Genomic DNA, 23953 nt, shown 5'->3' with positions numbered 1-23953 from the left:
TACTGCCGGTTTGCTCGTGTGCACACCACGCACACATGCACAGTCAGTGCAATTGAAATTGTTCTGTGTATGCGCAGAACCAAAAAACAAGATGGTGGTGCCTGTAGCGCCGCCCGGAGAACCAGTTCAGGGGCATGGCAGACCTGGATTGCTGCCAGTTCCAGCAAACCAGGCCACCAAACCACTACTGATTCAGCCAAACTGGCCCGAACTGGTAGGAACCCACCACTGCACCACAATCTACACTCTGAATATACATCAATTCCACTGACATGTTGGGGGAAAAGGTTCCTCGTGGTAGAATGAAGTGTGATTCTCAAATCCAGAACGTGAAACAAAATCTTGGATTAGAAGACCTCCAAAGTCCCTTCCAACTCTGTTATTCTATTCTAACCAAGTTCACTTAAATGCTCTCTCCACCAGTGATACAAATGCCCAATATTATTATTTTTTAAAGGAGGGAATTTAAAAAATGTTATTAAAACCATGAAATTACTTTAAAGCTGTACTTCTGCAGTGCTAAGTACACTTACTAGAGAGAGAGCATCAGTGAACACACTGGAACTTAATTCTGGGTCAATCTGGATTGCAAAATGTTAGCAGTCTAAGGGACTTTGTATTCTCAAAGCTGCAGTAGTATACTATACTGTTCTATTTCCTTATGTGCGCGGCAGGGATTATTTGCTTACCATATCACTTTCTGAAATGCTGGAAATACTTGCAACGTCAAGGGTCATTGCTATTGTTACAGGTTTTCCTAGGAAATGAAAAGGAAGTAGCATTATAGTAGCAAAATTATATTTCTTGTTGCATGCATAGAAACTCAGCAGATGTTTCTCACCCATCTCCAATAACAGACACTGATTTCAGTGAGAAATCAGGGAACAAGAAGAACAATAAGGGAGCCCAAAAGCAGCATCCTAGCATATAGAAATTCCTTTAGGTAACCTAAACCAGTGGTGGGATTCAGCCAGTTCACACCACTTCGGAAGAACCGGTTGTTAAGTTTCTGAGCAATTTGGTGAACTGATTGCTGGAAGAAATCATTAGGGCAGAGAACTGGTTGTTAAGTTATTTGAATTCCACTACTGAACCATATGCATGATTTCACTTTCCCTGATAATCCCCTGCAGCTCAGCAGAGGTCAACATATGGCTCCTTACATTGATCAAAGGTATATGTCCCTAATGCATGGATGTGTTTATCTGCGCAGAGAACACCTGGAAGGTTACGTCCACAGAGCTATATTTTCATGAATAAATATCAGAATCTTATAGAAACATGTTTCTGACTCTACAGCTGAGAGTTGGGGAAATGCAATGAGAATTGGTGACTGGATTGAGCCCTAAATGTCAGGCAAAGATAAAGTTCTTCCCATCCTAAAGAGCAATCATTAATAAAACTTCTGGTCAAATGGACTAGATTCTTCATCCTGTATCCATTTGAGGACAAAAGGAACTGGTACTAAATGGGCATCATTTGTTCTTTTCTTTTTCTGTACCACTGAACCCAAACAATACATATGTCAGGGTTCCAAATAGCATCCAAAAGTAAATCAGAGTTCTAATTTATTAAGAGAGCCATATTGGCACATCTGGGAAAACCCGAATCTGAAAGCTTCCCGGTTTTCCCCACCGAGTTGAAAGTTCAAGATCTTGCCTCCACACCCACAAATCCATCACATGGTCCAATCTCCCACTGCCATGCTGGCAGTTCCACCCATCCAGTTCCGGTCAGGTACAGAGGTGCAGAGACAAAGGATGACCTTGGCTTTCTAGAAAGAATTTTGTTATGGCTACCTAGTATGTAACTCCTTACAATCCCCCCTCCCATTTTCCCACAATAGAAAATACATAGTAGAATAATAGAAAGTGTGGCAGGCCAAAGTTCCAAAAGAAAAGATGGCTGCAGGCCTGACAGCATAATCTGGTTACATGTGCACATTAAGAAAAATTGTCAGAATTATGGAAGATGGTTCTAAAAACTTTACCCAGCCTTCCCATACAATGTGACTGTACAGAAGTGCTGATGCCCCCCTACCTAGCCCAGTTGTCTCCAGTCTGGGGCTATCCAGCTGTATGGGCTGGAAATTATGGCACTTGATGTCTGAACAATTTGAGAGCACCGGGGTTGCAAAAGTTGCGGTTACCAATCAGTTCAAAGTACTTTTTAAGCGGAGAGGTGATCTAAGCATTTAGACTGCAATACATTTTTCAGAATGTATTCTATATTAAGAATGTATTCAGAATCAAAATCTTCTCGCCAATAGAAACATTCACTTCAACAACTTTTCCAGGTTCTTCCTTGACTTTAAAATTAGAAATTGAGACAGAGTTGTTGAAATGAATCATATGGCACAGGAATGAGCAAGAATTAATAGCCTAGCTAGGAACAAATCACACCCAAAAGTCTAACATTAACATTATTCTACTATAGAAAAGTAGGAAAATAATTTCTCCCTACAAAGACAAATGATTGTTTTGTTTGATTGAAACCACAGGAATGACTTACCACCAAAATTTGGCCGTAGATATTTGTTGTATCCCTTAGTGAGGTTTCCAAATCCAGGGAGGTAGGATGCAACTGGATAGTCAGCGCTGTGAACTTTTTGACACAAAATAAACTTTCTGAAAAGGAAAAAAAAATAGTATAATAGTAACATAGTTTATCCGCTATGAAATTGTGCTGGCCATTAACCAAATAAAGATTTCTTTAAACAAAATGTGTATATCAGTGATTGCATGACCTCTGTAGATGCCATATGGTAAACAAACAAATAAATAAAACCAAATAAAGATTATTTTTCTTGACTTGGCTATGAAGTTGCAATCCTGTTTTTCACCTCCTGTCAAACACTAAATATAAATTGCAGCATTTATCGATTGATCTCCAAAAGAGAGTATAACAGGGTATATTAAATTAGCCCATGAGAATATTAAAATAATTGATCCCCAAATTAGTGATGATGGTAGAAAATAGAATGACCTTGATAAAATAAGTTATTGAACAATATCAACAACAAATCAGTGTATGACCAAAGGCAGCCATACATGGACCATGCAAAATTTAAATAATATAAAAAGTATTTTGCAGAGACTAAAAAAGGCCTGCTTTGTGAAAATGTGTATTGAAATAAAAAGGGTAATGTTTAGGGAAGGATGAAATAGCATTTAAACTGTGGTCCTGACAGATTTGGATTGCCCACCAAACCAAATTAAGTAACAATAATTGATACTGACTCATCATAATAGATAAGGGCTAATTAGATAGGACCACTTGAAAAAAAAATAAACAGGGCAGGGGGAGGAAGGTGATAATTGCAACAGAAGGAGCAATGAAATGAGGAACGAAGGCTATAAAAGCAGAGCAAAAAGCAATAACAAATATCAGATTAATTGGGGGAGAGGTTCAAGATGTCACTTCCTTGGAATCATTAATTATGAAAATCTAGGGAATGCGTGGCTCAGAGTTCTTTTGTGAGAAGAATGCAGACAAAATAGTAATACCGAAGACTTCTTTTGAACTTGGAACATCCAGCCATTGTCTCTGCACTGGGAGATCTTTTCTAATTGTAACCAGGGTAAAAATAATGGCTCAGTAAATAATGCAACAGAACAAAGCACTTCAAATGCTCTTAATAAGGATATGAGTTACTTATCCCAATCAAGTAATAGTTACTGCTGAATGCCTCCCCTTTGTTGGAGTGTGGCCTGGAATGCATGACAGTGCTCACCTGCCATCAAAAATCAGTGTAAATCAGAAGGTGTCATTTTCAACAGGAGGAGAAAGCTTTCTGATCAGAGTTTGAAATACATCTCTAGTAGTTAAATGATAAACTTGTTCTCCTGCCCTCTCTGACAGTATAATTTTGGATAATAAGGACATGTGGAAATAGGAACAGGGATTTTTAAAAATAATCCTTGTAGGAATACATAGTCTTCTGCCAATTGCTACAAGAGATTTTGGAGCAAAGCCTAGAAAGCATTGGACTGAAATATATCCTTTCTATTAGTACCCAAAGGATGCTTGCCCTTTATGAGATGAAGAATCAGAGTAGAAAATGGGATGTTTCTATGGGTTTATGTTCATGTGGGTGAGTATCAGAGGTGGTATTCTATCGGTTTGGACCGGTTCGCCTGAACCGTTAGCAGAAATCACAGGTGGTGCCGCCCATCTGCCCCAGCTGTATGGTATCCCATTTAAGCACTTTTTTTTTGCCAAAAGCGCATATGCGGAAGGCTGTGCGCACGTGTGGAGGTGGCGCATGCATGCTCACATTTGTGAACCAGTAGGGAAGGTAAGTCAATACCACCCCTGGTGAGTATGGAAGAGTAGTATAGGAAAGGCTGTCCACAATGAGAGAAATCTATTTCTACTTGTAGGAGTAGCGTGTATGCTTCCAAATCAGTGTCCCTGCAGTTTTGTTGGCAAAATTTTAGAAGTGGATTGCCATTGCCTGCTTCGTAGGATTGAGACAGAGGGACTGGCCCAAAGTGATCCAGCTGGCTTTGTGCCTAATTTATAATCTCCTGGATTCTAACCTGGTGCCTTAATGACTAAACAAAACTGGCTCTCAATATTGTATGGGAAGAACTGATAGTCTATGGTGGCAAAAAAATAATAATCATGAGTCTGACAGTACTTTTTACTTCTTCTGAATTCTTTGCTTCTATTTTACTAGTCATCTTGTTTAGATAATGCCAGAAGTGGTGATGGCTATCCATATCAATTTTCACTGTAAGGAGAGGGACTTAATAATACCAGGCAAGCACTTTGCATCTTTCTCTGGGCGAAGAGAACAATCGAAAGGATGGGACAAGGGACTCCCCGTTGTCCAAGTTACCAGAGTTTTCAGGGGTCTATTTTAGAATCCAGATATCAGCAGCAACAACCACAAACATGTAGGACAGCGTATGATATGTCCAAATGGACAGAAAGCATAAAAACATTTTATAATATATCAGAACTCAAAGATAAACTACTGCAGTCCCCAGTATAAACCATTAGCTTCTTTTGGCTTTAGTTTTAATCTCTAAGCAAACAGGACAAAGCCCACATTGAAGCATTTGGATCTGAACAATAGGATATTTTCATTGGGAATGTGGGAGGGATTTGCTTCTCTTGCTGCTCGAGAATTATCTGGTCTTATTGCCAACAAACACAATCCGAGAAGAATGCTGGACAAAGAAACTGTCCAGATTTTTTTGCATGAAAAAACAGATGCGTCCCACGTTTTCAAATGGGGACAACTATTCAAATATATGCCTAACATAAGGTATCCTTTCAGAGTGGTCATCTCAGTGGTTCTACTCTCTAGGAATCCCATGGCTGGGATGAAGCACAAAATTCAGTTGTGCTCATGTATGTTCCAAAGTATATAGAACAATTGCTGGGGCAATATGCCATGACCAGGGTTGGTATTCACTTACTTTCCCTACCAGTTTGTAAATGTGAGTGCGCTTGCACACGCCCCATCCATGCATGCACTTGGTCTTCTGCGCATGCTCTTTGATTGCACGTGCGGCTTGCACACATGTGCATGGCTTGAAAACATGCCTAAATAGGACGGCATAGAGCCCACCCATGATTTCCAACCGGTTCTGATGAACCGGTCTGAACCGGCTGAATACCACCTCTGGCCATGACTATTGAAAGCTATGGAGTTAACAGAACTCTTTCTTTTTGGGAAATGTTCAGTCTTCTTTCAAAACTTTTTAATTTGAATGACTGAGATATTTGTAACTTAGAAGCTGGATCACCAACAATTTATGCCTTCCTCCAAATTGTTTTCGCAAGAAGAGAAAACAGCTTATCCCTGAAGAGAAGTTAGAAAAACAGAGACTTTTAAAAAAAAATTACTTGAAGCAAAATTCTTTTGACTAGGTGCAGAAGTCCATGTCAACAACAACAGAAAATATTAACACAGCGTGAATATTAGAAAGGAGTCATCTTGGAAAGACGTTTGCATCTTAAAAGAAAATAGGGAAATCACAAGCACAGAACATTACGTACACCTTTTTTTTTCTTATTATACTTCCTGCTCAGAAGAGAGATGAAATTGTAGTCAGACCAGTAAAATACTAGTTAGACAGCAACTTTAGAAAATAAATAGCTGTTTCCATTTCACAATTACAGGCCTGTACTTTCCATTATAGTGGTGAAGCATTAGAATGAGATGAAGTTTATGGACCTTGCTAAACTTGGGTTGCAAAAATAGGCATGACCACTAAGTGGCATCCTAGAATTACTTTGTCTCTTTTCTGCCCTCTAGTGGTCATTTGGATATGGTAGCGTGAACCTTGAACCTTGGATCTAGAGAAAAAATGGGCCTTTTTATATGTTTGTGTTCAGCTAAAAGAAAGAATGACTAGCATATCTCTGTGGGAAGATATTATCGACTAACTCCTTATTAATATTCCATGACATCATATAGATCAATATACATTGAGAAGATTGATTCTTCCGTGAAATTTATTGCTAGGTAATAAGCATAGAACTCCAGCCTGAAAATGGGCATTTGAATTGAGCAATCCTATGCTGCCTAGTCAGAAGTATGTGTCTCTAAATTTACTACAAGGACTTAACTATAGAATTGCACCCTCTCTCTGTCTGCATATCGGGAGTTTACGTGAGTGATGGCTGTCAGTTTCCATGTGTAAAAGAGAGTGACCGGAGAAAATTAAGCTCATCTTGTACATGACTGTTAACTGGCAGACAGAACCTGAGCAGTGAGGTGTGTATGTGCCATTAGCTTGTCCAGGATCCTGATATTCAACTCATGCTGAGATGTACAATCATTGTCCTCTAAGTTGTCATCCCCATCCTTTGGAGGTATAATATTCCAAAATGTGTATGTATGTGTAGAATTATAATTGCCGGAATACTTCATTTTTAGTCCTGCTGGCTATTGCTGCTGGAACTTTTGATGAGCTGACACCTCCATCCCGATACAAAGAGTTGTTTTGGATCATCCTGAGCTGGGATATAGTAGTTTATTATCTTCCTATTAATAAAACAAATATCCCACGGGGAAAAAGAGTTTTACACATTGTTCTTACTCTGCAATGCTTCTGAATCTTTATCTATAATCTCTATAATCTGGAAATCTGACTTTAAACATTTTAAACTCCTCATATGTCAACCCACAAAAACTGTTTGGGTTACATATTTCATACTAAGTCATCTTCCTGGACTCTAAAATCAACCAAAGTGGTGACTGCAGCCCTGAGACCAGAAGGCATATAGCAATTCAAAGAACAGCATCATCTGGCATGAAGAACATCTGGAAGAGTAAAGGCATCAGCCTCACCACCAAATACTCAACACAATAATTTTTCCAATTGGTATTTATGGCTGCAAAAAAAATTTTTTTTTTATAAACAGAACTTTTTTATTTTTATTTTAAGAAAAAAAACACAAATATGTCATCATTTGTCAATCATTAAGACATTGAAGTACAATTTTTTTGTGTGTGTGTGCCCCTCCCTCCCTCCACCCCCCAACCCCCCTCCGACTTCCCCCCCCCGACTTCCCAGAACCCGTACACGGTATGGATTTTTAACTAACACAGTCTAAAATCTATTGAGAAAAAAGAAATAAAGAAATTAATGACATACTGCATTGACCTTAGCTTCTTCTTACTGAACTGACTTTTAACAGTTTATATCATTTCTGATCTTAAGCATAGGCTAACTGGAATTTCTTAGTCCCGTATTTATTTTGTATATAGTCAATCCATTTTTTCCAGTCTCGTTTATATATCTCATTTGAATGATCTTTGAGATATGCCGATATTTTAGCCATCTCGGCTAAGTTTGTTACTTTCAATGTCCATTCTTGGATTGAAGGCAAGTCTTCCTTCTTCCAATATTGCGCCACCAACAGTCTTGCTGCAGTTATCAGGTGCAGAATCAAATTGGTCTCTACCACTGTAAAGTCAGTACATATACCTAGTAAAAATAACTGAGGAATAAACTTTATCCTTCTTTTAAAAACATTTTGCATGACCCACCATATTTTTATCCAAAATGCCTTAACCTTTTGGCAGGTCCACCATATATGATAATATGTAGCATCGAGAGAACCACACCTCCAACATTTAGGCTGTACATTCGGATACATAGAAGCCAACTTTTTAGGATCTAAATGCCATCTATAGAACATCTTGTAAAAATTTTCTCTCAGATTTTGAGCTTGTGTAAATTTCACATTTCTTACCCAGATTCTTTCCCATGTATCCAACATTATTGGTTCCTCAATATTTTGAGCCCATTTTATCATACAATCTTTAACTAATTCTGTTTCCGAATCCATCTGTATTAATACATTATATATCCTCTTTATATGCATTAAGCTTTGATCTCTTATTTGTTTAAACAGATTATCCTCAACTTGGATAAAACCAATTTTTTGATCTATTTTCCACCTAGCCTGTAATTGCCCATACTGGAACCATGTTTGAACTACCTTCTCCTCTTTTAATACCTCTAAAGAATTTAATTGTAATACCCCCCTTTCCGAGGTAAGAAGCTGTCTGTAAGTAATTCTGTCCTGTTTTTGTGCTGTATTCATATTTTCAATTGCGTGTCTAGGAATTGCCCACATAGGTATCTTGTCATTTAATTTATATTGGTATTTCTTCCAAACCCGCAATAAAGCATTTCTTAAAATATGACTTTTAAAATTCTTATCCAATTTTTTGTTGAATAACAGGTAAGCATGCCAACCAAATACCAGATCGTGTCCCTCAATATTCAATATTCTATCATTGGTTAAATGAGTCCAATCACTAATTACAGATAATGCCACTGCATCATAATATAGTTTTAAATTAGGTAGTTTCAATCCTCCTCTCTCACGTACATCTTGCATTATTTTCATCTTTACCCTCGGTTTCTTTCCTGCCCACACAAATTTGTTGATACCCTTCTGCCATTCTAAAAGGTTCGCATCTTTTTTAAGTATAGGTAACATTTGAAAAAGAAATAAAAATTTTGGTAAAATGTTCATTTTCACTGCCGCTATCCTACCCAGCAAAGATAAGTGCAATTTCTCCCATTTTTTCATCTCTGTCTGTATGCTATGCCAAAGTGGTTCATAATTATGCTTATATAATTTCCCATTTGAAGTTAAAATGTTAACTCCAAGATATTTGACTTTTTTAACTACCTCACATCCTAGCATCACTCCTAATTCTTCCTTTTGTTTAATGTTCATATTTATAGCTAATATTTTGGTTTTTCCTACATTTATTTTAAAACCCGACACTTGACCATATTGATTAATCGTATTCATTAAAACCATACTGGATTCCTGCGGTTGTTCCAATATTATGACCAAATCATCCGCAAAAGCGCGGACTCTATATTCTTGCTGCCTAATCTTGATCCCTTTTAAACCATCCAAGCCCCGTATTTTATTCAACAATACTTCCAAAGTTATAATAAACAATAATGGGGACAAAGGACAGCCCTGTCTTGTACCTTTTCCAATTTGAAAAGAGTCTGTTAAACTTCCATTGACTATGATTTGTGCTGTTTGCTGTTGGTATATTGCTTTAATTGACTGTAAAAAATTATCTCCTATCTGCATTTTTTGCAGTATCTTCAGCAGAAATTGCCAGTTAACTCGATCAAAGGCCTTCTCAGCATCCAAAAATATAAACGCAGCAGGGATCTGGTTGTTCTTTCCCAAATATTCTAATGCATTAATAATTAATCTAACATTACTTTTCATCTGTCTCCCTTGTATAAAACCTGTTTGGTCCGTATGTATCAATTGTTGAATGACCAACATTAACCTATTTGCTAATATTTTAGTAAAAATTTTATAATCTACATTCAGTAATGAAATAGGTCTATAATTTTTGGGTTGAGTAGTATCTTGATCTTCTTTGGGTATCAAAGATATAAACGCTGTCTTCCAAGATGGAGGGACTTTGCCTTCCGTTTGAATCATATTAAATAATTCTCTAAGAGGTTCTACCATTTCTAACTGTAAGTTTTTATAGTAAACCGCTGTCAAGCCATCTGTACCTGGTGCTTTCCCTGACTTTAATTGCTTAATTACCTGCAGGATTTCCCCCGAGGTTATTGGTTGATTCAATTTTTGCCTGTGTTCTTCTCTAACTGAAGGTATTTTCTCTTTGTCTAAATATTTGTCTATGTCTAAACCATTAATTTTATCCCCTTTATACAGTTCTGTAAAAAATTCCCAGAAAGCCTTTTGAATCTCTTCCTGTTGAAACACCTCCTTCCCTCTGTAAATCAGTTTAGATATATTTCGAGTTTTCCTTTTTTTCCTAATCTGATAAGCTAACCATCTGCCAGGTTTGTTTGCATTACAAAAAGTATTGTGTTTTGCATATAATAAATTAGTAGCTACCTGGTCAGAGATCAACATGTCAAATTGAGATTTTAATATGTTAATAGTTTCCTTAACCTTTGTATCGTCTGGGTTCATTGTTAACTCCAGCTCTTTTCTCTTAATTTCCTCTTCCAGTTCTGTTCGTTTTAACCCTTGCTTATTTCTATGTGTTTTATTTATATTCATCAAAACTCCTCTCATATACGCTTTGCTTGCGTCCCATACAAATTCCATAGATGTACCCTTATTCATATTCAAAACAAAATATTCAGATAGTAATTTTTTACAATCATTAATATACTTTTCATATCTAAATAAGTTTTCATTCAATCTCCAAGACCTTCTTGCCTGCACTACCCTTCCCAACTCCATCCAAACTGGGTTATGGTCCGAAAGGACCCTAGCTGCAATCTTTGTTTTCTTGACCCTAGAAAGCAAATCATTAGTGGTTAGGATAAAATCAATCCTTGAAAGGGATTGATGCCTGTCCGAGAAGAAAGTGAAGTCATATTCCTCTGCATTTCTTTCTCGCCAAATATCTCTCAATTCAAAATCATCCATAATGTCAAAGAAAGATTTGGGTAACTTTGCTCGCATCTTGGTATTTAGGCGGGAAATCTTCTTATCTCTCTTAGTGTCTATCACTCCATTCCAGTCACCCAATAGTATACAGGAACTATAGTCCCACTGTACTAATTTAGCATGAAGATTTCTATAGAATCTATCTTGCTGTTGATTGGGAGCATAAATTCCCAAAAGTAATGTCTTTTTCCCTTCTAAAATTAAGTCTAAAGCAATATATCTTCCGAAGGGGTCTGCTTCTATTAATTCAGCTTTCATATCTTTTCTTAAGTATACAACTATACCATTCTTCTTTTCCATAGCAGAAGCTGCAAAATGTTGACCAAGTTTTGAATTGATCAAATATTTTTGATCAGTTGACTTGATATGAGTTTCTTGCAAACAAATTACATCGTTCTTAAACTGTTTGAGATAATGAAATATTTTCTTCCTCTTCTGTGGAGAATTCAGTCCGTTGACATTCCATGTTAAAATCTTAGTTGTCATCTTTGGTTGGTTGAAGCATTTTTAGAGCTTCCTGCATGGCCTGTTTAACCTTAGGTCTAGCTCCTCCCACTGCTTCCAGATTTGTTATTGTAGTTCCTTGATCGATGGCCGATGATTGTTGATGCTGTTGCTTTTTAGCTTGTTTTAGCTTGTTTTGTATGGCTGCAAAATTTGAACTCTGAAAGAGGGAGATAGGAGAAGGGTGGATGACTTTGAACTGTGATGCTGGAGGCGACTATTACACATCCCATGGATTGCAAACACAACAAAGAAGTCCTAGACCAAAAATATCACTTGAAGCCAAGATTGTCAAACAGAGGCTGTCATTCTTTGGTCATGTCATGCGAGCTGACGCACTCAAAAAGTCAACCATGCTGGGAGTGATCAGTGGAAAAAGAAGGGGTCGCCTTAGTACCTGCTGACTAGACATTGTAAAGGAGGACACCGTGATGACTTCGCCACATCCAAAGAAGTGGTGTGAGATAGATGGGCAAGGAAACTGCTGATCCATGGAGTGCCAAAGATTGGACATGACTGACAACGATTAGGTTATTTCTCCTAAACCCCAGTTATTTCAAAATTGATATAGAGTAGAGTAGAGTAGAGTAGAGTAGAGTAGAGTAGAGTAGAGCAGAGCAGAGCAGAGCAGAGCAGAGCAGAGCAGAGCAGAGCAGAGTAGAGTAGAGTAGAGTAGAATAGAATAGAATAGGAGAGTTGGAAGGGACCTTGGAGATCTAGTCCAGAGGTGTGAAACTCACAGCCTGTGGGCCAAATGCATCATGTGTTGGCCCCGGGTAGCGCCCAGTTTTGTGAAGGGGAAAAAAGTCCTGATACGTCAGCTGATGCTGCCATGATAACACGCATTTGAAGTCCATGTTCTACTCCAACCTCCTGCAGAAAGCCCTACACTATTTCAGACAGGTGGCTTTCCAATCTCTTCTTAAAACCTTCTAGTGTTGGAGCATTCACAATTTCTGGAGGCAATTTGTTCCACTGATTAATTGTTCTAACTGTCAGGAAATTTCTCCTTCGTTCTAAATTACTTCTCTCCTTGATTAGTTTCCATTCATTGCTTCTTGTCCTGCATTCAGGTGCTTTGGAGAATAGCTTGACTCCCTCTTCTTTGGGGTAGCCTCTTAGATCTTGCAATTCTGCTATCATGTCACCCAAGTCTTTCTTTTCATTAAACCAGACATACCCAGTTCCTGCAACTGTTCTTCATGTTTTAGCTTCCAGTCCCCTAATCCAGTGTTTTTCAACCTTTTTTGTGCAAAGGCACACTTTTTTCATGAAAAAAAATCACGAGGCACACCACCATTAGAAAATGTTAAAAAAATTTAACTCTGTCCCTATATTGACTATATATAAAGTAATTCTCCCACGGCACACCTTACACTATATCACGGCACACTAGTGTGCCGTGGCACAGTGGTTGAAAAACACTGCCCTAATCATCTTTGTTGCTCTTCTCTACACTCTTTCTAAAGTCTCCACATCTTTTCTACATCATGGCAACCAAAACTGAATGCAGTATTCCAAGTGTGGCCTTACCAAGGCATTATAAAGTGGTATTAATACTTCACATGATCTTGATTCTATCCCTCTGTTTATGCAGCCTAGAACTGTGTTGGATTTTTTGGCAGCTGCAGCACACTGCTGGCTCATATTTAAGTGATTGTCCACTAGGACTCCAATATTCCTCTCATAGTTACTACTATTGAGCAAGGTACCACCTAAACTATACCTGTGCGTTTGGTTTTTCTTGCCTAAATGTAGAACCTGTAGTAAAAAATGAAAAAATGTGCCAACTGTAGTTTCTCACAGTATCTTTATTTTTTCAGGCTAAACCCTCTGTCCTGCTTTTGCAGCAATCTGCTCATTTTTCATAGTACAGACATAATGTGCACATTTTAGCAGCAATTTCCCTAATATAATATATTTCTCTATGGGTATTTCACTGTCCCATGAATTTTTATATGTACTTTTCTCTATTCATTTATTTTAGATGCATGTTTTGATTGGAGAAGTGAATCACAACATTCAGAATAAAGTGAATTTCAAAAGGTCTCATGTTCAGGAACTGAAGATCAGGAAGATTTGCATTAAAGTATAAACTGAATAAATCTGAATAAGCTGAATAAATATACTCTTGTGTTGAATGTATTTTTCAACTTACCCTTGGCATAGAAGAAAGAGCCACACAAGGCTGGAGAAATAATAACTGCAGTACATTTGTGAAGATTATTTGGTGCTGGATGTAATTCTTCACTTATAGTCTATGAAGAAAAGCAGAGAAATGGTAAATTTAATTTTATAGCAAAATAGCAAAATAGGCCATTACATCAACTTACTAAAACTAAGAATTTCTACCTACTTTCACACTAGATAATTCTTTAAAAAAAAACACCTAAAGCAACGTTTTTCAATCTTGACAGCTTTAAAATGTGTGGGCTATGATAGCTAGGGAATTCTGGGAGTTGAAGTCCATACATTTTCAAGTTGCCAAGGTTCAGAAATACCGATATAGAATAACAATTCAGATCATATCCAGGTTTGCTCATATAAAGATTATCTTAATCTGATTTCTCCTTTGCCTTTCAGCCAAGAGCTCTGCTAACCTCACTACCCCATAAAATTCTGGGAGCATATTTATAACCTTAGATGCAGGTGTGGGTTACTGCCGGCATTACTTCCGGTTTGGTGCACACTAGACACGTGCTCCATGTGCGTGCACATTGGCACACAAATATGTCTGTGCATGCACAAAACATTAAAAATGGGGGGAATTAAATTTGTGCAAAGAAAATTGTTCTGCGCATGTGCAGAACCGAAAATCAAGATGGCGCCACCGTAGGAGAACCAGTTCGGGGCCAGTTCTAGCAACTCAAGCTGCCAAATCAGTACCAGTTCAGCCAAACCAGTCCGAACCGGTAGGAACCCACCTCTGCTAGATGGGATGATATTAATTTGCGTGTCTGAAAGATCCCCATAACTTCAGTTAACAGACATTGCACAATTAGATATATTCCCCACTAGTAGCCTGAGCCTAATACCGCATTCTTAAAACTCCAAAGTTGCCTTTAATTTCATACAATTTGGCCTACTAAAATATTTCCTCTGTAGTTTTTGGATTTATTTTCTCTGTAAGTAAATATGGAACAGTCGATGCCTTTCAGGACTATATCAGCTTGTAATTATATGCATAATAATTTGCATTTCCCCATTAACCTGCAATATCTTTAACTAGCTAACATTTAATATACATTTAAATTTGTACTGAAATATTTGTTTTACAAGTTTTTTTATATATCAATATCTATTTTAGTTTAAATTAATATTTGCAGAGAATGATTCTCAAAGTATTCATACAGCTATGACTATGGAAAATGATCAGATGTTAGAACGTATTCCAAATAATTGTCCATTTTAACTTCATGAAAAGTGCTTTTATTTTTGATTGAAAAAATTTACAGCCCATCTCCAGACAAATTTCATATTTAATATTGGAGGCTGGTAACTCTGACTCAAACGGTGTGGGGTAAAAACAAAACCAGATGCAGGGGTGGAAAGTCATCAACTCAAGTTATAGTCACCTCTGTCTGAGGGCTGGTTTTTGATGCTGCCACAGTCTGTTGGTTCATTTCTAAAGGTATTGTTATTTGGAAGAAAAGTATGAAAATGCCATGTTTTTTTTTTTAAGTGATTCTGTTGACTTTTCTGAGAGAGGGCATGGCCCCTTGGCTTTGGGCCTAGAAAACATAAAAAATTACACTCATCCAGCCATGAATGGTATACGATCACTTAGCATAGAGCTGTTGCCTTTGTTTTATGTTGTACAGGCCCTTCTTGCTCACCAAGAGAAAACAATGGAACAAGATTACCTCAGGGGATGTGTATTTCTCAGGCCTTTCAAAAGGTGTGTCCTTGGAAAGTTTTCTGGGAGCATATTTCTTTCATAAGAAGATCAAACATGGTGGACCAACTTCCCTGAAAGCCATTGGGCTGCATGATGGCTCACCATAGTAAAAGTAAAGGGTTAACATAAAATGTAAAGTTAAGCTGGACAAGAATGCCCCGAGCCTTATCCATTCCACAGGGGATTGAATGGTTCCACCACAAAACCGCGGTAGACTAAAGCGCGCTCGACGAAAGCGTGTATGTGGCGTCATCACAGCGCGACGAAAACAGCACGCTGTGAGCGGTAAACTTAAAATTAAAGGGTAAATCTAAACCTAACCCCCCCAAACCTAACCCTAAACCTAACCCTAAGCCTAACCCTAAACCTAACCCTATACCTAACCCTTAACCTAACGCTAACCCTTAACCTAACCCTAACCCTAACCCTAATGCTTAACGTAACCCTAAATCTAACCCTAACCCTTAACCTAACCCTAACCCTAACCCGTACCTTTATGTGAATCGGCTAGCTTTAAAAGCGCTTTTTAAAGCGCCCTTTTTTTCCCGCGGTCGTATTTATCGTGCTGATGATGACGTCAGGTACGCGCTTTAATCGGGTGCGCTTTAGTGGACCGCGGTTTTGACGGGTCACGGGATTGAATACCTTATCTACCTGACTAGATCTAGGCAGGAAATTGGTAAGATTCTATCCTCATAAGGCAATCAAGATATCCTGTCACTAGGGTTAATGTGTACAAGGCATACGTGACACGGGAAGAATGTGTATTTAGGAGAATGATCAATATCCTGCCTGATAAAGTATAAAAACCTGTAACAAACTGCCCTTCGGGGTTCAGATTCTGCTAGAAGCTATCGCTGCTGAACCTTGCGCAATAAACCTTTCCCTTTGACAAACAGCTGGTTTGGTCTCATCTCTGCAACAATAGGAGCAAATCAAATGCTACTGGCAAATTACTGAGGGCCAGAGCTAGAACAGCAGGGATTTATTTGTGTCTTTCTTTAGTTTCTGTGGCATATTCTTAGCTGGATGGAAATCTCAACTAGGGTTTCTGGGAGCCTTCCTCCTCGATATCTCACCTCATCTGACCTTCTCGTTCTCTTTTTTCTACTTCCATCTGTTTTATTTTAAAAAAAGAGATATAATAATTTCAAAATAAAGAATTGGATGCTTATACTTCCTTCTGTTTATGGTGATATTGTTACTCAATATTGATCAATGGGAAAGAAAATAGACCCATTTGGAACGTTGATGAAGAATCTCAGTCATCCAGGTAGAATTGTCTGGAGGTTGAGTCACAGTACCTGTATTTATTTTCTTGTTAGTTTAGAACATTTCACTAACCATCCAAAGATCCCATTAGGAATCCTTGTTTAAATATTCTGGCCAGTTTGGCAGACATTCTCTGCTTGGTTTGTAAAGGTTGTTGCTGCTGTTGTTGTTAAAGGGAGGCCTGTGCCACTCTCCAAAACAAATATTTTATGACACCCCACAAGTTCATCCTTAAATGCATTCCTGCTTTTAACAGAAAAGACTCTGTGGCTGCATTGCCAATCATTCATAAAACTATACTCAGATAGCAATTGGATTGGGGGGGGGGGGTGCTGCCAGCTTTACTGCCGGTTCGGTGCATGCACAATTTTGCGTCTGTGCAATTGCCCATAAATAGGTCTGTGCATGCGCACAACATTAAAAAATGGGGGGGAAACATGCCGCGCCAACCGGGGAAACGGTTTGGAGGCATGGCGGGCCGTGGTTGCTGCCGATTCTGGCGATCCAGGCTGGCAAACCACTACCGGTTCAGCCGAACCAATCCGATCCGGTGGAACCTACCTCTGAATTGGATTCAGAAGATCATTCCAGTTTTATTTAAGCATTTAAAATGATTAACCAATTTGGGTTGTTTTTTATAACCCATGAGAATTAGAATGGAACAGAAGGCACACCTTCTGAATGTGTTAGGCCATAGCTTCCACAACTAAGACTGAATTGGTTGTCCAGGCTGTTTGCTAAACATTATGGGATTTATAATAGAGCTCCTGTACCAAGGCTACAAAAATCTGCAGTGCAGCAGTGCAGAAATAGAAGAAAACTTTTTGTTTGCAGCTGTCTAGCGATTGGCCAGATTTTTTTTTTTAACCCAGACACTTAAGACAGTGATAGCCTTAATTTGTATTCAGACCCATCTGGAGAAGCTATGGAATGCTTTATGGGAATGCAGTATTAGTTTAGCATGCCGTTGAAACGATACATTTTTCTTTTTCAGTAAATTTGCTTATGTTTTCACCATGTGTTATTTCTGATTACACGAGATTAATACCTTACACAATGAAGAAAGCAGCTTGCTACCACAAACTTTCATTAAAAACATACTACAATTTGAACGTATTCAGCATAACAAAATGTATTTTAACTATATGCCATGAAATATGCAAAGACATGACAAGAAAAAAGTTGGGGAAATATATGCAGATGCTAATTCAGGAGCACAGAGTCTCCTTGGAGGGGACATGGGTGGCACAGAAAATAGATGATAGATTAGATAGGTAGATAGGTAAATAGGTAGGCAGGCAGGCAGATAATCTGATCAGAGGGGTGAGCTATAATATAATCAGAACACTTTTTAAAAGAGAAACACATCAACATTCCAGAAACCAATGCGATCAACCAATCTGCAAGTGTTCTTTTCTTGGCTAATTCAGAAGTTGAAACTATCACAATTCTTTCTTTAAAAAAAAACCACCATAAAAATAATTATAGCTTTTTTTTTTTTTCAACCAGATTGCACATCGTGGCATGGAAAAGCTAGTGCATGCCAGGCAGCAAATCATGTGGCCTCCTGTCTTCTCCACCTTCCAGACAACGGGTAATTTAATCAGTGTTTAATTTCATCCTGACATGATACCAGTTTGTTGTTTTGTATGAATCAAAGGTTGTGCTTTAAAAAAAAAAACCTTATTAATGAATCAGGACAGCTTTATGCTCCTTGTTGTTTTGCTTTGAAATTGTCAGCCCTTCATGTTGAGCCAAATCAGGAAACCAGCTCTGAGTCTGAAGCTGTGTATAGTAAGGCTAGAGTTGTGTGAAACTATTTGAAAAGCAAAAGAGCCCAAAACTGAGCTAAAGAATTCTTTGTTCATGGAAATTAGCCAGGTCTCTGCTTTTTCCCAAATGCAAGAAGTCATGGGAAGTAGTCTTGCAAGGGATTTGGAGATCAATATGACTTATGACCAGTCCTCATACTTACAACCTTGCAGCATCCCTACAGTCACATGGTTAGAATTCAGGTGCTTAGCAACCAGCATGTATCTACAAAGTTTGCAGTATCCCAAGGCTGGGTGATGGCCATTTGTGACCTCACGAGCCAGCTTCCAAAAAGCAAAGTCAATGGGAGGAAGGGGAGGAAGGAGAGGAGGAGGATTCACTTAACAACCATGTGATTCACTTAACAACTGCAGTGATTTGCTTAAGAACCATGTTCATAAGGATTGTAAAATTATGTAACTCATTTAGCAACAGAAATTCTGGTCCCAATTGTGGTCGTAAGTCGAGAACCACTTGTATTTATCGGATCTTTATGGTCTGTCTTATTTATTCCTATCTTGCCCTATTTCATCTTGCTTCATCTATTTCGTATCCACCTTTAATTAGACAATCTGAATCAACAGCAAAGAATGGTTGTTAGGACCCATGACTAGCCAAGATCATCTTTTTAACTTTGATCTACAATAATGAGAATACAGACACATATTCAAGGGATTCCCCCTCCCACACACACACACACACACATACACCAGTTACTACAATCAGTGACAGCAAGATCATGCTAATCTTCAAACAAATGGAGACAGGAGAAATAAGACTCACTAGATCTTCCTCTCCAACTATAATTTTCATTCCTCCCCCTTCTCTTTCAGGCAGCAGCAATGAGGTATAGCAGCAAGTTGGGAACCATGCTTTCCCATTCAATGTGTGTGGATTGGATTACAGCTCCTAACATTGGCAGCCAACATGACCAATGATCAAAGCCAGTGCATCCAAAACATCTGGAAGACACCAGGCTGGAGAGGGCTGCTGTTGTGTCTATGAGAAGTCCTTTAAAAAGTAGACAGAAGTCTCAGAACAATACATTTAGCTCTTGCAGGGTGATGTGCTGGAAACAAAAGCAGCTAAATTAAACGACCCAAGAAGACAGATGAAAGGAAGAAGAAAAAATACTTACTTTCAGTTCATCCTTCTCCTGAAAATCATCTACTTATCTTCCTCAGCTGTCAGTCCGTGTATGTGTACGCTTCAGCCAAACTAAAAGCGTATGTACTTATATCTCTGCTTTTTAAGCTGTTACATAAAGTGGATTCTTTCAGTAAAATTCTCACAAACAAATGGTCATTTTCTTTGGTTTCAACTAATCTGCTTCTAGTTCACTTCAGTTTGAGATCAATCAACTTCTAACCTTTCTTTAAAATAGTTTTTGGTGTTTTCGTTGCCATCCAGTCAGGTGAAGCCCCTTTCTGCAGAGGGGCACAAACTGCAGTCCGGGTAGCAATCCGCAGGCTTGCTTAGGACTTAACCTGTCACGTTATTTGCACGGCCCCACCTCTTCCCTCTGCTGTTGTCCTTACCCATTCATCATTTATGTCCCAACATTTTTACCCAAACAATTTTTCCTTCTTAGATCATCAGAAACTCCTCACAGGTGGATTTAAGTTCTGTTCTTAGGCATAAGTCTGCTGCACTTTTTTGGTATCATTTGCACAATGTGGTGTGTATTAAGTCATTTGTCATTCTGAAGCTTTCCTCCACATATGGTGGTCTTGGAGGCATATAGGACCAGAGGTGGTATTCAGCAGGTTCTGACCAGTTCTGGAGAACCGATAGCGGAAATTTTGAGTAGTTCGGAGAACTGGTAAATACCACCTCTGACTGGCCCTGGCCCCATCTCTTCTCTGCCTCCTGAGTCCCAGCTGATCAGGAAGGAATGGGAATTTTGCAGTAACCTTCCCCTGGAGTGGGGAGGGAATGGAGATTTTACAGTATCCTTCCCCTGCCACGCCCACCAAGCCACACCCACAGAACCGTTAGTAAAATAATTGGAATCCCACCATTGCAAAGGACCATCTCTTATCATCCTCAGAGAGCTTCTAGGAGACACAATCAGCACATAATCAACTGGAAGTGCAGCTAGTAAACAGGCTATGGAACTCTTGTCTGTAACTAACTTTAACACTCTATTCAGCTACTGTTATCCTGTACCATTGATAGGTTTACAATATGAGTGGCTATGCATATTTACCCATTAAAGCAGTGGGTCTTCCCTCTACCCAAAAAGGCATTGAATTGTACTCGTAAGAATAAATAAATATTAGCTTCACACATAGAATACATAGTATACATAGAATTTAGTTTAAAAATGGCCCACCATTGCCACTCACCGTTGAAAACAGTGAGTGAGTTAGTTACCTTGAGTGAGTTATTGGTATTTCCTTTGCCATCCCCAGCGAGCTATATTCTGAAGGGGGGAGATGCTGATCCTCTCCCATTTGTATTACACACACACATACACACACACACATACACACACACACACACACTGTACAAATAACCCTTTTGAAATGGGCTCATAACAGGGCAGAATTGGGACTTGACACACAGAGTGCCTTGTGCTTTATCCCAATGATGCTTAACTCTTTGAGGTTCTGCTATCTTGCCCATTTTTGATCATCTTACATGCGGCTGTCAGAATGAGGACGGCTATGTTGTTGTTGATGATGACAAAGAACCCAGTGGCAAACTGCTATTGGCAAGAAAATGACATGGAGTGTAGTCGCCATGAGTGAAGTTTGACTCAAGGGTGTTTTTACTACTGACACTAATACTACTGCTGTTACTGTCATAATGATGAAGACCATCAGTCCAATTGTTCTTGTCATGGCCTTCTAAATTGAAGCGACTGTGTATTTCTGAAAAGATGAAAGAGAACAAAGGAACGCTGATATAAAACACCCTCACTTTATATCAGGGATATCTATTCTCTATAGAAAGAGTGTAGATCCATGATGGAGAACCTATAGCATGCATGCTGGAAGTGGCACACAGAGCCATCTCTCTGGGCAAGCGAGACATCGCCCGTTCCTCTTCTGGGTTCTGGCATGCCGGCCAGTTGGTCTTCATGTATGCAAGAGTGCCAGAAACCAGAAGATCAGTTGCCTGGTGTGCACGCACATGCCAGGAAGATGATTGTTCTGGTTTCCACCATGCGCATATGCACCGGCCAGCTGGTCTTCATGGACGCATGAGTGCCAGAAACCAGAAGACCAACTGGCCGATATGTGTGCCAGAAACAGGAAGATCATTTTCCTGGCCCATGCATGCACACCGGGCAGCTGCTCTTCCAGTTTCCAGCATACGCACCAGCCAGCTGGTCTTCGTGCAGGCATGTGCACCAGAAGACCAGCTGATCGGTGTGCATGCGCATGCCGGAAAACGGAAGAACAGCCGCCCGGCACGCGCATGTGCACATGCACTGAGCAACTGCTCTTCTGGTTGCCGGCAGGTGTGCACACTCCCGATTTGGAACTCGGTGCCGAAAAGGTTCGCCAACACTTGGTAGGTCTTTAAGCAGAGAACACTGAACAGCCTTAAATGAGGAGGGGGAAGGGGAACTCTGGATTATTTTCATTGAAAATGCAATGTTAACTTCAAAGGCCTTGCACTTCTACAGTTCTTAAGCCAATCCCCAGTAGCTGCTGAGAGCAATATTTATTTCCTTCTTAGAATTACGGCCATGGGTGAATCTATTAGTCTAGGGCTTTAGCATAGTTGAATAAGGAAGATTTTTTTGAAGTGCAGAGCTGTTAGTTATGATAAGAGTGTTGGGAACAAATGCATATATTCAGTTTTAATGGTAGCCATGTGACCCACATATCATCTCCCAGCCTGGCTTCCACAGTAATATACATGACTGCAAGCTTCTGATTTGTGATAACTGTTCACATGCTGCATGAAACAATTTTGCACATTACAATGCACAACTTATGATTGCAATGAGGTTTGTATTTGTCCTATATGTCTATCCTGGTATTTAACAGTGGCTTAATTTTAAAAAAAATTAAGACCAGCAATGTGATGCTTACAAATAGAATATTAATATGAAATCAATGTTGAATATTCCAATTGAATACATTCAAGAGGATTTCTCTATCACGAAGAGAGAAGAGTTTCCATAGATTAGCATTAACCCTTTTAATTTAATTTAATCAGACTGATTTCTCCCATTTTAAGATTGGGGACTTAACTGACTGCCTAGAATAGCAATCTAACAATATATGCTTGATTTTCTGTAGCTATGCTGGGTGAAAAATGATTTTCCTGAAAGTCAAGCTTCTCCCATGTTTTTGAATGTCAACTCAGCAAACCTGAGCTGTTGGCCAAACAATCTCTATTGTTTAATCCCCATCATTTACTCTTGAGTATTTGCAGTTCAACTTCAAAATGAGAGAGGGAATTATTCCTATAGGTTCAAAAGTTTCCCATGTCTTTCTGTTTTTCATACATGGGAAATAATGAGTCCAAAGACGTATATAACTTTCTTCAGTGAAGGATACAAAGCAGAAAGGAGCCCAGAGAGGAGAGAGGGGCTGCTTCATTCTTCAGGGGGTGGGGGAAATATATTTGTGTATTAATAGGTGTGAATTAATATCCCCATCTGTAATATAGTTTATGTATTTACTGGTGATTTGAATAATAACAACCTAAAATCCAGTTTTTGACATCTCCACCAATAGTAATAGCAATAGCATTTAGACTTATATACCGCTTCACAGTGCTTTACAACCAGTGGTAGATTCCTAACCGGTTAACTACCAGTTCGCTGAGAGGGCACTTTTGTGCACGCGCTGCTCGCTTCGCTCGCGTGCGCATCCATCACACATGCACAGTTGACTGTAAACTGAAAACACAGTTGACTGAAAACTGGAACCGGTTCGGGGGCGTGGCAGGCCTGGACCGCTGCCCGCTTCCAGCGACCCAGGCTGCCATACCACTACCGGTTCGGCCAAACCGGGCCAACCGGTAGGAATCCGCCACTGTTTACAGCTCTCTCTAAGTGGTTTTACAGAGTCAGCCTATTGCCCCCAACAATCTGGCTTCTCATGTTACCCACCTCGGAAGGATGAAAGGCTTAGTCAACCTTGAGTTGGTGAGATTCTATCTGCCAAATTGCAGGCAGCCGGCAGTTAGCAGAAGAAGCCTGCAGTAATGCACTCTAACCACTGCACCACCACGGCACAAAAAAAATACTCATATTGTTACAAAGATAGATTTTCCAAATGATTTTAAGATTTTTAAAAAAATCAGCTGATACATACTGGTTTCTCAGTTGCAATTAGACAGTAAAATATACTGATTTACCAATACTAAGGAATTTCTTCAGGTGTCATTCAATAGCAATAAACTATTGCTTTCAGTGAAATATGCAAGACTGTTTTGGAAGATTCCTCCCCGTAATGAAGTAATCCATGAATTGAAATGGTGGGAAACACTTGCATTTACCATGGAAACTGTCACATCCAAAACTGTATGAAGTCTAATCTTACCTTAGTGATT

At 39.1% G+C, this 23953-nt stretch overlaps 1 protein-coding gene across 1 annotated transcript in view; it reads right to left on the bottom strand.

Annotated features, from left to right (window-relative positions):
- The window catches only part of GABRP (gamma-aminobutyric acid type A receptor subunit pi), a 37854-nt gene extending 17981 nt beyond the window's left edge, over positions 1-19873 (bottom strand). The window contains exons 1-4 of the mRNA XM_087716894.1: positions 19572-19873; positions 13610-13709; positions 2512-2627; positions 690-757 (exon numbers count right to left, since the gene is read on the bottom strand). Of these exons, the coding sequence (XP_087573020.1) occupies positions 690-757; positions 2512-2627; positions 13610-13665 (240 nt within the window). The 5' untranslated portion in view covers positions 13666-13709; positions 19572-19873. The remainder of the gene's footprint in view (positions 1-689; positions 758-2511; positions 2628-13609; positions 13710-19571) is intronic.
- Between the last annotated feature and the right edge of the window lie 4080 nt (positions 19874-23953).

The sequence above is a fragment of the Thamnophis sirtalis genome, unplaced genomic scaffold (genome assembly GCF_051295495.1).
Source record: "Thamnophis sirtalis isolate CommonGarterSnake01/CBP01778 unplaced genomic scaffold, rThaSir2_p1.2 scaffold_5, whole genome shotgun sequence".
Taxonomy (NCBI): Eukaryota; Metazoa; Chordata; class Lepidosauria; order Squamata; family Natricidae; genus Thamnophis; species Thamnophis sirtalis.
Note: the sequence above shows the minus strand (reverse complement) of the source record. Positions and strands in the feature narration are given on the sequence as shown.